General features: G+C 29.5%; 1 protein-coding gene across 1 annotated transcript in view; it reads left to right on the forward strand.

Annotated features, from left to right (window-relative positions):
• LOC118190087 (uncharacterized) overlaps positions 1-15,081 on the forward strand; it is a 39,210-nt gene extending 24,129 nt beyond the window's left edge. The window contains exons 5-9 of the mRNA XM_035360804.2: positions 3,686-3,771; positions 5,299-5,489; positions 9,012-9,062; positions 11,619-11,820; positions 13,465-15,081. Coding sequence (XP_035216695.2) covers positions 3,686-3,771; positions 5,299-5,489; positions 9,012-9,062; positions 11,619-11,820; positions 13,465-13,674 — 740 coding nt within the window. The 3' untranslated portion in view covers positions 13,675-15,081. The remainder of the gene's footprint in view (positions 1-3,685; positions 3,772-5,298; positions 5,490-9,011; positions 9,063-11,618; positions 11,821-13,464) is intronic.
• Positions 15,082-15,381: the final 300 nt, after the last annotated feature.

Below are 15,381 nucleotides of genomic sequence, written 5' to 3' on the forward strand. Positions count from 1 at the left end.
TAGTATGTTAACTCTGGAAGAAGTTTTTATCGTTACTTTCAAAATTTTGAATTTCAGAAAGATATGTGATATAGCAAAATCGTGGCACTTTTGTTCAGAGACATTGTGTGACTGGCAAAATTTTATTCAGGAATGTATTATGGTAAGTGCATTTTATTTTACTGTTTTTATTTTGTAGAATGTTATGTTCATTGTTTTTTAATATGAATTTCTGTTGTTATTGTTGTTTTTTGAATTGCTTGTAATTTAGTTTAGTTTATTTGGTTGATTTGTGCGCAATGCCTAGATTGTGCAGTTCGTAGATTTTTTTAAATGTTTAAACAAAATGCTGTGTACATGGTATTCTTTGAAATTTATTGTTGTTATGTTAATTTATTGAAGTGAGGTGTACGTAGTTCGCAGATTCCTTCGCTGCCTAGAATGTGCAATTCGTAGATTTTTTTCAAGTTAAAATGTATCGCTGTACATGGATTCTTGTAAAATATTTTTGGTTAGAAACTTTACGTTTTAGGTATCTAAATTTTTTGTTTTTGTTTCGGATTTTTAGCTTAAATTGCGTCTTCAAAACATGGTTTTTGCATGTGCTAAAAACTTGTTTTTGGAAACATTCTAGGATTAAAATTCGAAATGTAGACAAAAAAATTTAGGTAGTAATATGGCAGCGTGGAGTTTCTGGCCAGAAATGTTTGGCGAGAAATTTGGCAACCTGAGGGCACATATAAGAGCAGTTCCATTAAGGGTTTATGATCTGTATAAATTGTAAATACACTTCCTTCTAAGGAGGCTTGAAGTGTCTAACTGAAGGATATATGCTTAACAGTTCTCTATTATAGATGCTATATTTTTGTTGAGTATCATTTAATTTTTTAGAAAAAAATACTGTTAATGGATTTGCATTCACAACATTTTTTTTTAAATTAAACAAATAAATTATTAATTATTTGTTTTCCAAGATGAGTTTCCATATTGTTGCAACACTGAGCCAATCACCGTATCTGAAGCATCTGTAAATAAAGCCGGAGGTAGTTTAGAATTGGGAAAAGAGAACAGTGCAATGTTCACCAAGTCATTCTTACACTTTTCAAACTGTTTTTATGTTTGCCCTTCTTTTTATCTCCCTTAAGATACTCACGTAACAATGCTTGATCCTTAGCTGCATCTTTTAGGTAACAATGATAAAAGTTAAGTATTCCAAGAAAAGTTCTGAGTTCATGAATTGTTTCTCATTGTTTGTAGTTGGTAATAGCTTGAATTTTTTCTGGCAAAGGAGGTGTAATTAGGTGTCCTAAAACAAACATAGATTTTGAAATATTTATTCTTAAACTAAATGTATTTAGTCTTTTGAAAACTAATTTAAGGTGATTTTCGTGTTCTTCAGGGATACTGGATGCAATAAGTATATCATCTAAATAGGGGAAAATGAATTCTAATTCTCTAAAAGACTTCATGAATAAATCGTTGGAACATTGCAGGAGCATTTTTTAAACCTAAAGTCATTACATTAAATTCATACAAACCAAAAGGAAAGGTTATAGCCATTTTACATTTGTCTTCTTCTGCAATCGGAATTTGGAATTAAGCTTTGAATAAATCTGTTTTAGAGAAAATATTTGTACCTTTTAAAATATGATGAAAATCTTCAATCTGAAGAATTGGGTATCGGTCTGCGCATTCAGTCGACAGTAGTCTTCGCAAGGTCAGTATGAACCGTCCTTTTCCGTAGCAAGGGGCTTGACGATTGGGAGTTTGATGGAAGAATTATTTGATTGTGAAGCATAAATTTAAATTCCTCTTTAGCTATAGCTAAGCATTTTGGATCGAGCTGTCATGCATTTGAGTACGTGGGTTGACCATCAGTCATAATAAAATGTGTAACACCATGTTTAATTTGTGTAGGAAAAAGGATAGGTTTAGAAATTTCAGGATATTTCAACAGTAAATTGAAAATTTTTATGGATTTATTTAATGTGGTTACATAGTTATCACTTGAAATAACAGTGACGTCACACTGGACACCAAGTTGTATTACGCAATCCATTAATTTTTTCTTATTTGTATCAATGAGAAAGTTATATTTGTGAAAAAAGTCAGATCATCAAATACCTTTTGTGACATCAGCAATTTTGAATGAAAACTGAAAATCACGACGTAATCCCAAATCAAGAGTTTGCGTTTTTATGTCTTGGGTAGAGATATCTGTGCCGTTAGCTGTATACAGTTTGTAATCAGTTTTATATTTATTCTGAAAAATAGCTGGAATTATGCTTATGTCAGCTCCACTATCAATAAGAAAGTGCAAATTTGATATTTAGTCATGAACAGATAAATGAAATTTGCAACAATCCTTCATATTTTCTGCAGAAGAGTTTGCCGCTGAACCTACTGCAGATTTTAGTTTTTCTGGTTTCTGGAATTGTTGTTTATCCCAGCACACAGAGGCTGGCATTCCTCTGGCATGCATTTTGCTTCAAATCAAAAGTGATAGAAACAAAATTTGCCAGTTGGGTCATATCATTTACGATATCAGCTTCTAGATCGTGAACAGGAATTATGTGACTCCGAGTGCCTGTGCCTTGATCGAATGGTTATTTGATCGATTTTTTGTTCAAGAGAGGTGATTGTTTTACATCAAATCATTTACTTGGATGGAAGTGGCATTAGCGTTAAAAACTTCTGGTTTCTGATTCATATCATTAATTTTGTCTGCGATAGATGTTAACTTGGTTACATCTTTATCAGTAACTAATAATGTAGTTTTATTCAGGTAACTTCTCAAGCTATATTGTTTTGATTACATTTTCAGACACATCTGTAGTAGCAACTGATCTCAACTTGTGCAATAATTGGCTTGATTTCATGTCTCCAAGCTCTAAACGTGTAATCAAACCTTTAATCCATACATTTTCACTTTCTTTAAGTAAATGTAATAATCTAGTTTTAGCATCCGAATATTTTATGGTACTTTTCATTCGTTACAATGTCCCAAATATTTTAAGGTCCTTAGGTATTCAAAAAAAAAAAAAAATGGGGCCAAAAACTTTTCATTTGCTGGTTTTACCATGGAATTCATGGTTCAGCTAAACCAAACTAGAGAGAGAGAGAGAGAGCGAAGGAATGAAGGGAAAACTTGGCCCAAACCTATAGGGGCATCAGAATCTTATAAGTGCTTTAGGGTCTCTGAAGGTCTTAATCCGGATTTGTTGGTGAATTATAGGTTTTCAGTTATTTGTGAAAGACAGTGTAGTGGCATGCAATGTTGAAGTTGCAGTGATAACTTTTACCAAAACAATAGATATTAAATACTTGGTTATGTAATGTAACTCTCTTGAAATTTCGGAAAGATTGCTAGAGAAGTTTTTAATGTCAATACTAGGAAGAGTTCCTTAACAGTTCTTTAAGTAATGAATTCTTTATGATGCAATAAATAAAGAGTTTTCAGATAACATATTTTCTATTGTTTTAGTTAAATGGAAATTATATCTAATATAAAAGAAATTATTTTTATATCGGCAATTCTTGTCAGAATTACAGGCAACTGCTAAATTGTTTGTATAGTTGGAAACAGCCTAAAAATTGTAATTAATTATGTAGTAAAATTATATTTTTTGTTATTACTAATTGAAAATGTCAAACTTGGTAATTTTAGCTATTTTTCAAATTTAATGTATTTTTCTTTTTATCTCAGGGCAAATTGAAAAGGTATTTCGACCATCATTTCAAAATGTCAATAAAAATATTGTTGGAGTGTTTACAGCTCAGAAGTCCTCATGGGTGAGTTTAAACTGAAACTTTTTAAAAAACAAAATTGCACTCAGATGAAATAATTGTAAATTTTTAATTTATGATTATCACAATTTGTTTATGTTTATTAGAATTTGCATTCATCATTCTTTGCAGTGTAGTTTATGACATGGCTCAAATTATGAATTTGTTATGAAATTTAAGTATTGATTATTTTGTTGTTAAGATTTTTATTTCATTTTCCACCAACTGTTGGTAAAATTCTCTCTTTTTTTTTTTTTTTTTTTTTCCATGCTGTGTTTGTTGGATAATGTTTTTCCACGAAATCGATCACAGTAAATTTTATATATATATTTTTTCCATTCGCTGTAAAATTTTATTTATTTATTTTTTCCAAAAAAAGACTTTCACTTCAGTCCTCGCATGCATTCTGTTATTTCCCATATAAGACTCGTGATCTTCAATGTTTCAGATATTAGTTGTAATGTTACATGTTATTAATTAGTTAAAGGACTCTAATCTTAAATTAATTCTGATTTAAAAGCTTATACATTAAAAAAAAGTTGGTTGCAAAAAATTTGTAATGTTTTCCATTTTGTATTTCAAATTAGAAATTAAACTGATAAAATGATAAAATTATTGCATTTCTTTATTTTCCTTTGTAAATAATTGTCACTAACAAATAATATAATGGAGGCTATGCCTTTGTGTGCACTATATTGTTAGTAGTATCCCTTGCAAAATTCTTCCTTTTGGGTAAGAAACTGAATATTATCAGTATGTGTGATACACTGTCCTCCAGAAGTTAAGGAACGGCATGTTTTTCAAAGCTCATCATTACAAAAATGTCAATAACATTTAAATTCACAATTTATATGCATGATAGTAGCAAAGTGCAAGAAAATATATGCAAAAACAATAGCTAGCACTTTTATTTTATAGAAATGAATACTTAACATAAGAGTTGGGAAAAAAATGCAAAAATTGTGTTTTATTCACAAGTGTTGATATGTAACTGTTATTAGCAATTTCGTTGACAATATCCAGGAGAGTTTATAAATGTTTGGGAGAAGTCGCTTGCTGGATTTATTGAGGTAGTGGGCGATTGGATGGATGGAAATGGGGATGTCATAATCTGATGCTCCTAGACATCTCAGTGTATCTGGCAGTGTCTGCAAAAAGAAGAAAAAAAAAAAAATCTGTTGTAGATAGTGATGAAAAGATGTAAAAATGATGTACAAAAAAAAAATGGTTTAATGTCGTGTTAGAATTATATGTTTTAAAGCTTGATTCTTATTATTGGTTCTTTGTTTCACTTGATGATTTTTAACTTTCATGTGTGTATTCACCAACTTTTTTATGCTTATAATTTCATGTCATTTTGTTTATCTGCCATCTCCTCTTTTTCTATTTTATTTATAAAAAGGTTTGAAATTATTGAACTTTTAATTAGAATTTTGAACTATTGAATGTTTAATTAGATTCAAATATAGAAAAATAAGGAATATTAAAATGTGCTTGTATATTTGATAAATCTTATCAATTTTATTTTTTCAGGGTGCCTTAGACAATGAGCATCACATTTTCAGAAATTTGCTAGCCATTGAAGAGATTGACTCAAGTTTTATTAATATTACTGGATGCATTATTATGTATGCTGAGAATGCAACATTACAGATTGGAAATGATAGTGTTAAGCTGCCTTTTCCTGTTGATACAAAAGGCTCTGAATGTGGTAACTCATCCATGTAAGTGTGAGGAGTTTTAAGATTTCTTACCTGATATTTTGGCACTTTTCTTGTGTGTGGGGGGGGGGAGTTAATTAGGAAAGTACTATACTATCAACCTTGGTTTTATAGCTGTCTGTTATTTATTTAATACTGAAGAATGAATTTTCCAGCATTAACGTAAGAAATTTTTATAAATCCTAATTGTATGTATTTAGAAGAATTTGTCACCACTGAGGATGTTTCCTTTCTTCTTAAAGACTGTTGCATTAAAAACTATCAAAGTAGTGTATACAAATATATAATATGCACTCATGTTCAATATTAATATTTATTTTTTTTTAATTTCTCAAGTATGATAGAACCCAAAATAAGAAATTTGATGTGGTTACAAAAAACTGCTGTCCTATAGGACAGCAGTTCCTTTCTTGTTAAAAACTGTTGCATTAAAAACTATCAAAGCAGTGTACACAAATATATAATATGCACTTATGTTAAATATTAATATTTTTTTAAAAATTTCTCAAGTATAATGGAACCCCAAATAAGAAATTTAATATGGTTACAAAATACTATAGGAGATCAGTTTATACTATACAGCAGTGAAAATACTCAATGATAATGAGTAATTTTTTTGAGAGCAGGAATGTTCAAAGCCATTGGTGCTGAAAATGAGGCTGTTAGGGTTTATAGTTACTCTAACAGGCACACAGGCTAGACAGGTGGTCACCATACTGTTAATGAAACAGTTGATGAATTATTGTGAATGCCAAATCTTGGCTCCAGGATGGCTGCCAGAGATGGTGAGTGAATGATGGTTGCCCCCCCCCAAGTGCATGGCGGTGATGTCCTGTAAGATTCAGGTCCAAAGATTTGGTTAGTGAATCCATCCATTGAATATCTGCCTCTGAAGATAGTTGTCCACCATTTCAGCTCTTCTGTAGATGTTTGTTGCAACATCAATGTTCAAGTAGTGAGTACAACTTAAGAGCCAGATGTGCCCTGAAAAGTCACACATATGGATCATGGATCTAAGATCTGTGTATTGTTCTGAGTAGTAAGGAAACCTTTATTAAGCGTGTGGAATGATGTGTGGCCACCAAGCATGATGCCTGCCCCAAACATAACATGGCCACTGCCATAGCGCTCCTTTTCCTTGATGTTGGAAGAACTGAATTCAGTTCCAGGCTCTCTCTAGACGTATGCCAAGAATCATTTTCTAAGCAAAATCTAGATTTATCATTGAAGAGAACTTGGGCATGCTGAAGTGGGCTTTGAGAAGGATGTTCTGTGCACCATGCTAGATACTCTGTCTTATGTGAAGAAGTTAGTAGGACACAAACAGCAGATCAGCCCCCTTTCATGAAATCTCGAGTAAATCATAAATGAAAGTTCCACATTAAGAAATCAATTGTCTATGAAAACTGAATTAAGTTAAGAATGAGTGACTAAGCTTGTACAGCATTTTAAAGCATATTTCATTTTCATACCTTGGAAATAAATTGACACATATTGCAGTTAAATGAAAGAGCTGGAAATATAGTCTACATGATGTATAAAATACAGTAAAAAATTATTCATTAAATACTTAAAAAATTGATGCTTACCTTCTTCAAAATGAATATAAATATGATATATTTATGTTACTTTAAAGGAAGCATTATATAATGCATAATTTTAATCATATTATCCAATGTTTAAATTTTTTTTACATTGGAACCAACTGACAGATTTGGTCACAAAATAACAGGGTAAAGATATAACATATGATTTTCAACCATGAATCCTGCATTAAAATTTAAATAAAAAGCACACATCGTACTTATAATCATGCACAAAATTGAAATCAAATATAAAATATAATTCTTTAAACGTTATCCATTCGCGATAATAACAATAAAAAAAACTCACAATGTCATCAACTTATCGATGTCAGTATCTGTGTCAGACACATCCTGCAATTCATTTTGTAGATATAAATCAGTTTGTCATTAATTAGCAATATTTAAATGAAAATACACATTTTGCTGAAACATGGACAATTATTTTTTTTAACAATTATGAAAACATATGAAGCTGAACTTACTTCAAAAGCTCATGCTCCTGTGCTCAGAATCCATCCAATAGACGAGAATAAATTACCCATTTTCATTGTATTACTTCATTTTTTGAGAAACAGAACATACTAAAGTTATTTCTGGAATGATATGAATAATTTGAAGCAATGCATCCACCCATATTTCTCAGAATTAGGTGACAATTCTACAAATGTAAACAACGTGGTTAAAGTGCATAATAATTGCCCACTTATATGGCACATATCGATGTGTGCATTCACAAAGTCAAGGAAGTGCGCAATGCCAAGTTTGTGCAATTCTCTGATATTTTTTTTAAGTGAAAATAGATTGATGTATACATGGATACCGAGTTTGTATAATTCTTTGACTTGTTATTTACAAGTTGATGCAGAATCACCCATTTTAATGGTGCGTATCGATGTGTACATGGACAAAGTCAAGGGAGTGTGCAATGCCAAGTTTGTACAATTCTCTGGTGTTTTTTGAAGTGAAAATAAGTTGATGTGTACATGGATATCGAGTTTGGCAATTCTTTTTATTTTCAAGTTGGCGACGATTTTGAGAAACATGTGAAGCAGTGGGTGATTCTGCACTTTTCCCAACAACGCAAAGCTAAATCAATGTCCACTAGCTAGTGCCCTTAGTTTGGATACAACACAGATTATGAGTCGGCTTTCCTTGATAGGATCCTTATATACCCTATACTTTGATATAAATTGCTGCCCATCCAGTAGATCTAAAGGATTTTCCATAGTACACTTGAATTGTATCTTTATGAAAGCACAAACAGCATAGCCGCCATATTCATCCGATCGTTTTCACCGCGGAATGATGGGTTTCGGAGTAATCGCTGCAAGAATGATCGATCACGAGCTCAGAGTGATCATTGTCTTTCAGTTGAATACCAAAACAGCAAAATCAATATTCCAACTGATGACATATCATGACTAATGATCACTAAATGTTTCAATTGAATAAGGCCTTTAGAATGTCATCCGGGATTCATATGCATCTAGGTGTTCAGTGACAGGCAGTCAATATGTAACACTGCATCTATAAACAAATGCATGGAAATTTTGAACAAAATACCTCCCACATTCCAGTTTTCTAAGGAATAAAATAATGTTCTCCTTCGACTAATCATGAAAAGAAACATTCTGCTTTACCAACTGCTACTGTGGTCATTAGAAGGTAACATTTCTGAGAATTTCGGGGTGGTTGTTCACAGATAGCTGAAGACTATACAGTATGTTAGAATATAATTGAGTATAAGAGAATTTGTATAAAAGTATTGGATAAAATTATATTTATTGTGCTTTGTGTACATGTCTCATTTTTGTCTTATCATAAACTGAAAAAATGTTTTTACGTGTACAGAAATATTTTGCATTGGACTGTGTATAAATTTATAATAACGTTTGTTGTTTATATTTAATTTTGTTCTATTAGTTATTTTCCTTTTCAGCTTGCAACTAAATTTTCAGCCATCTGGAGATGTGTCTAGTGTTGTAGTTATGTAAGTAGGTTATTTTGAGAAGTATCTCTGCATGCAATTTTTTAAATAATTTAAATCCATTCTTTCTTATTATTTTATTAAATATAAAGTAAATATTTGTTCCTTTTGTATTATATTTATTTGAATTTTATTTAAATGCTCAAAATTTTTTATTATTTTCTCATTGCATTGAAAATTAATAGATTAAGTAGAAATTTTTATGTACAAATTTTAAGCATTTATTTGGAGCTTTTGTAGATTTCTAATAAAATCAAACTTTTACGCAGTTTATAATGTTAAAATTAGAAATAAATAATAATTTGCATAGGTTTCACCTATGCAAATTATTATTTATTTAAATGACCATCCACACAGCTTCAAATGACTTAAGTCTTCTATGAAGATAATCATTTCAGAGAACATGACTGATAATGGCTATTATGAAATTATATTTAATAACTTTTCATCTTCAAAGCATTATCCTTCTGGTGAAGAAAATAACTAAAGTACTCTTTCATCAGTTTATTTATATTGTAATATTAATAAATCCACTTCTTAATTACAAAGATTAATAATTGATTATATAAAAATAAAACAATGCTTGAATTTTTTTTTTAAGATTAAGATGTTTAATAATATGTAAATATATATATATATATACACACTTAACTGTGAACTTAAAAATAAACACAGTCAATTGCAGTGGTACAAAAAATTTTAAAAAAGAAAAAAAAAGGGTCCCTCATTACACGTTTTTAGAACTATATTGGGGCAGTTTAATTAATGCTTAAAATATAAAGAGTATTTTTTTAATATTTGATCTGATAGCTTTTTTTTTTCTGGACTGTAAATCTTCATTATGATTTCCATGACACAAGGGCTTTTCATAAATTTCCAGAGGTTATTGATTTCCATTTCCCTTGCACTACTTTCCAGAGTCCATCAGTCATGATAGGTTTGCACTTAGTTCTTTTCAAGAGACATGAGACACAGTAACCCATCAGGGTACTGTGTAGGAATACACTGAAAAGGTACATATGCAATACCTGTATCATTCTTCTTTTTTATTTTCAAGGAATACAGTGGTATTTTTTTTTAAGTATGACTTATTGCTTTGCCTTGATGAAATTTGACAATTGCATTGAGTTGATTTTAGCATTTTGTTTACTTTAAAAAAATTCCTGCTGTGAGAGAATTTCCTCCATTAAACTTGTTCTTCATCAAGGGTAAAAATACATTTCCATTTATTTTCTGCTAAATAGTTTTCATATTATATGTCATATGTGCAGCAAAAAATGCAGACTTGTGAATTTGGCATAGTGCAGATAGTATTTATAGCAATTGATGTAAATGTAATGAAAGGCACAATTTAATCCATGGATTTAAGTCATATTTTATATGTAAAAATTCCATAAATCATGGGCTTATCCATCTCTTTATATGCACATTTATTTCTTCTAGAAAGTAGTTCATTTATATTGACCGTGTAGTACTCTGTAGTAGACCCATAGGAAACAGGCTTGATTTCATTTTCTGAAAGAAATTCTTTTGAATCGTTATTCATTTTGATACTTGTATAAACTTGCAATCAGGATTGTGCAAAATTTTGTAAGAATTTTGTATTTAAATAGCTAATGTTAGTTGAATTATAAATTAAATTTTTTTTATTCCCCGTGCAGTGTAGCGCGTGACGAATATTATAAGAAAGCTAAGCCGGAAAATTAAAAATACAAGACCATGTGCATTTAACATTTAATATCTCTTTTTGATTTCAAGAAAGTTCCAGAAAATTCTCGCGCACGATTTAAAATCTTATAAAAGGAGGTAAACCTCTCAGTTCGGGGTTATTTTAGTTAGTTTGTTGTTGTTTTAAGAGTTTGTTTAAAAAACGGCTCTTGTTGATTGTAGCGAATACACGGATTAGCTTTCTTTAGCTGTTTTGAATTAACTTCTGTTGAACGTTTCAGTAGTTAAAAGATAACTACTGTGATATATTGTAATACTGAAAGAATATCTGAGGAAATTTAAGCGTTTTTGTGATAATAATAAATCTTATTCATTTTTCATCGGACTTGTGCATTCAATTCCAAACGAACCTGTACGCATGCAACAATATTATTGCAAACACAAATTGTATTTAGCTTTAACATATTCACTTTTCTAACTTAAAAAAAAAAAAAAAAAAAAAAAAAAAAAAAAACCATTTATTTATTAGTAGTAGTAATGGTAGTCACAAATTTCCCACCATTTCTTACTAAGTGTTTGTCATTTGTAATCAATATGCATTTCAGATGTATAAACAATGTCATTTAGGGAAACAGATAGTTTACAAATGCAATTTTTCATCGTTTTACATGTGCTAATACTAGTTGATTCAAGTCTTATCTGAAATAAAGGATGTAGATTAAAAATAAAAATAACTAAATAAGATCACTTCTTAACAATTAGGAAAATTTTAAGACTTTTTAATTGAATTCATTTGTAATTATAATTACTTGGTTTTATTGTAGATAGCATGTTTTTGATGCTGTTTCAGAAAAGTTAAGTTTGGTTTTGAATTCAAACTTTCTCTCACAGATTAACATTTTCACTCAAAGGAGGAGGGTCTTGGGTGACTAGTGGTACCATTGACATTACTGGAGGTAAAGGACCACAGGGGGAGGTTTTACTTTTTACCTCTCAATTGGAAGCACCTACAGGTTTTTCATACAGCTGTGGTAAACTTAGTTTAAAAGCTAATGCAACTGAAACTGTATATATTTCAATAGAACGTTTCCAGGTAACGTTTCAATATGGCTTCCATTATCTAAGTGTACTAAAATATGTTTGTCAGTTTATATGAAAATTATAATATGCTAATTTAAGGTTTCATTAAATTTTCATGTCTGTTGTTATTGCTATCTTTATTCTTCTGGTTCCTGAAGATTAGTTTAATATTGTGTGCGGTAAATTTTAGAATATTTAGCACTCTGTTTCAACCAGCTGAAAATGTTCAGTATGATATTTTAAGATAATATTTCATTTTTGTTTGTCAATATCAGATATGTAATGATTAATTTTATGCCAGAGGAATAAACTGTATTGTATATTTTTTCAAGCATTGCAGTTTTTTTAAATGTGCATCTCTCAGCTAAAATGTGAGTGACAGAATATAAAAATCTTTTAGAAAAGAGTTGTGAATTTGAATATAGGATTTAAAATTTTTAACTTAAACTTACAAAATAAATAAAAGTAGCTATTTTTTTACTAAAAAAGTCTGGTCAAATACCATTGAAAGTGATGTGTGTAGTCTATAAGTATTGATTCCTTGTTTTCCTGCGAGGCCCACCAGCGGCCGAGCGGTAACGTCGCTGAACACTGGTAGTTCGGCCCGAGGTTCGAATCCTGCGAACGGGCTGGCTGCATGGGCGTTTTCGTGGTTTTCCCCATGTGTAACGTGTATACGAGCCAGTTTCCCTTAGAAAGTCCTCCACGAAGGCATCCCTCCCCTTAGGCAGATAGCCCCAGTGAGCTTTGCCGTAATTAAGTACACCAACACCTTGTTTTCCTGCCCCCTTTCTTCTTCATTGAGGGTAAAATTGCTGTAGTTGATATGAAACTATGTTTTGATATGAAAATATAAAGAATGTAGACAAATAATAGCTTGCTTTTTTTTTTTTTTTTTTTTTTTTTTTTTTTAAACTCTTATTCACAAAGACAGTTTGCTGTAAAGAAATAAAATCAGTATGTGAAGTTTCATTTTAGTACAGTTGATGACAAAAAGCTAGCTGATATTGTGTTATTAGTTTGTCCAATTTAAAATTTTATATTTGGAACATCAGGTTCTTTCATTATTTCATTTATTTGTTTCAAATAATGATTTAAAGGTGAAAATGTTGAGTGTTTATCTGTATTTAAGGTTACTGATAACTCAAAAAGAAAAGTTTATTAATAATATTATGTAAAGTTATGTATTTTTAGATATTTTTTAGTACCATGAAACTTCCCTGAAAAACTTCATAATATTCAAAACTCCGAGTAAGATATAAAGGTTCTGCTTTAAGGACAGTCTCTTATTATGGAAAAAAATGAAATTAAAGAAATAATATTATCAGCTTCTATAGCTTAATATTCAGCATAATTTTTTTGCTGTTTGAAAGTATCTGAATTATCAGTTGTGGCAAATTAAATATTATATGTAGCCTTTTGTGAAATATGAAATTCAACGTACTGGATCATTTCCTAATTGTAATCCATGCTTATATTGACATTCATTATGCGAGTTTTTTTTAATGGTATAGTGTGTGGTTATTAGACTCTGGTTCTTTATTATTTTATGAAGCTTGTGTTATAAAAGCAAATTACTGTTGTAAAAGAATAAATAGATTAATTTTTATAGTTATATGTATTTGTATTTTAATAACATACTCATTTATTTATTTAGGTGCAACCATTCACAACAAACAACAAGTTCAGTGATAGTTTTGATTGTGTTCCATTTTTTAGTATCCCTATATGGATGGGAGTTTTTGTATCAATATTATTTATAACTATAATAAATTGTGGCATCTATGCTCTATTTTCTGTACACACCATGGACCGATTTGATGACCCAAAAGGGAAAACTATTTCTGTTGTGGCAGCTACAGATTAGTTTTAAATAATTAAATTGATAATATTTATTCCAGATGAATCTTGTTAGGTTTATTACTTGTAAAAGCTAGTCTGTGTAAATATTAATATGTTACATTGCATAAAACTGACATTTAAAAAATTTTCTGAATGTGAGCATGTATTTCTATTTAAAGTAGTAAGTAAACACATAAATTTAAAAAAAAAAAATGTAAATGTATTCTCATATTCTTTATGAATTTCATATGTTTAATTAATTTTTTTTCAAAAGTATTTGAATAAAAAATTACAATTTGTTTATATAGATAATATTTCTGAAGTGAAGAAATAATGCTCTTCTTCAGAAAAGTACATGAAAATTTTTCTTCTTACGTTAGAAATTTTGCAAATGTGTTATGAAAAATGTAATATTAAAAGCAACATTGAAATGAAACATCCTCTCTCATATTTCTGTGTCTTTTCATTCATCACTTTTTTCTGCTGGTTTATAATTTTTGCATCCATTGAACAAAAGATCTAATTAATATTTGAGTTTTCTTTAATGAATAATATATTTAAAATTCATTAACTGCTTCTTTCTTTAAGTATGTCTTCTCTAATCAGAATAAATAAATAAATAAATACTGCTTCTATTCCCTCCTAAATACTTTGTAGAATTAACAGTTAATATTTTGCCAATTTTAGTGTCAGTGTAGTGATTTGGAATCTTAATGGGACATGCTTTATGCATTCTAATTTTTTTAGTCTTCAATTAGTATATCAGTCAGATTATTGTTATCCTTATTTAGTATATCAATGCCAAAATTGTATCATATTTATTACTAGATTAGTTTATGCTAATATTCCTAAAAATGAAAATGCATTAAATTTATTTCATTATGTGTAAAAGCAAATTACTGTTGTAAAAGAATTCATCGTGTTCATTATTTCATCTGATGCTTAATCATAATTTGTTATATAAATTGTGTTTTCAAGTGTGGTTACGTGTTGAATTTTGTATATTAATAGTATGTATAGAATGTTGACTATTTATTATTATTGAAAATTTTCAGTTGCTTATGACTGAACATTCTGATTTCACAAGCAGCTTATTAAGATGAAAAATGTTAAAAATATTTAACTGAATGTCTTATTTGTGGGGAAGGGGGAACAGTATGAACAATATTTGCTAAATAATTTAATTCATGTATGGTAATCAGGAATAATGTGCTTGTGTGATAAATATTCTAGCATTGAAAACAGTTTTACTTATTTGTTTGAATTCCATTTATGTCATTGTTTCAGGACATTTGTATATATAATTTTCATTGATATATATAATCTGGTATAATTTATTTTTAGGTTATTTAAATTACTCCAGAATGTTTTGCTTATATTTTGTAAGTTTCTATTTATATCAGCTAGGAATAAAATAATTTGTTTAATTGTATTTAATGTTTTATCTTCTTGAATTAAAATGTGTGATCTTTATATTACAAAAACAATTTATGCACAAAATAAAAATTATTAAAAATAAAGCATTGTTAGCAGAAACTCCTAAAAATTAAATTTGTTCTAGTAAGATGGAAACTGTAGGCTAAAACAGGAAGTGTATTATAAAAATAGGATTTACTTTGATGAATTATTCATTTTCATAAATTAGATTGTGTGTCTTCATAGTGAATTTTGATTTTTGATTGTTATATGTGTTTACTTCAAGAATATAACACTGATATTTCTGGGTTGATTT

Source organism: Stegodyphus dumicola, chromosome 6, assembly GCF_044657685.1.
Source record: "Stegodyphus dumicola isolate Sdum_Otavi_A_Nest chromosome 6, ASM4465768v1".
In the NCBI taxonomy this organism is placed as follows: Eukaryota; Metazoa; Arthropoda; class Arachnida; order Araneae; family Eresidae; genus Stegodyphus; species Stegodyphus dumicola.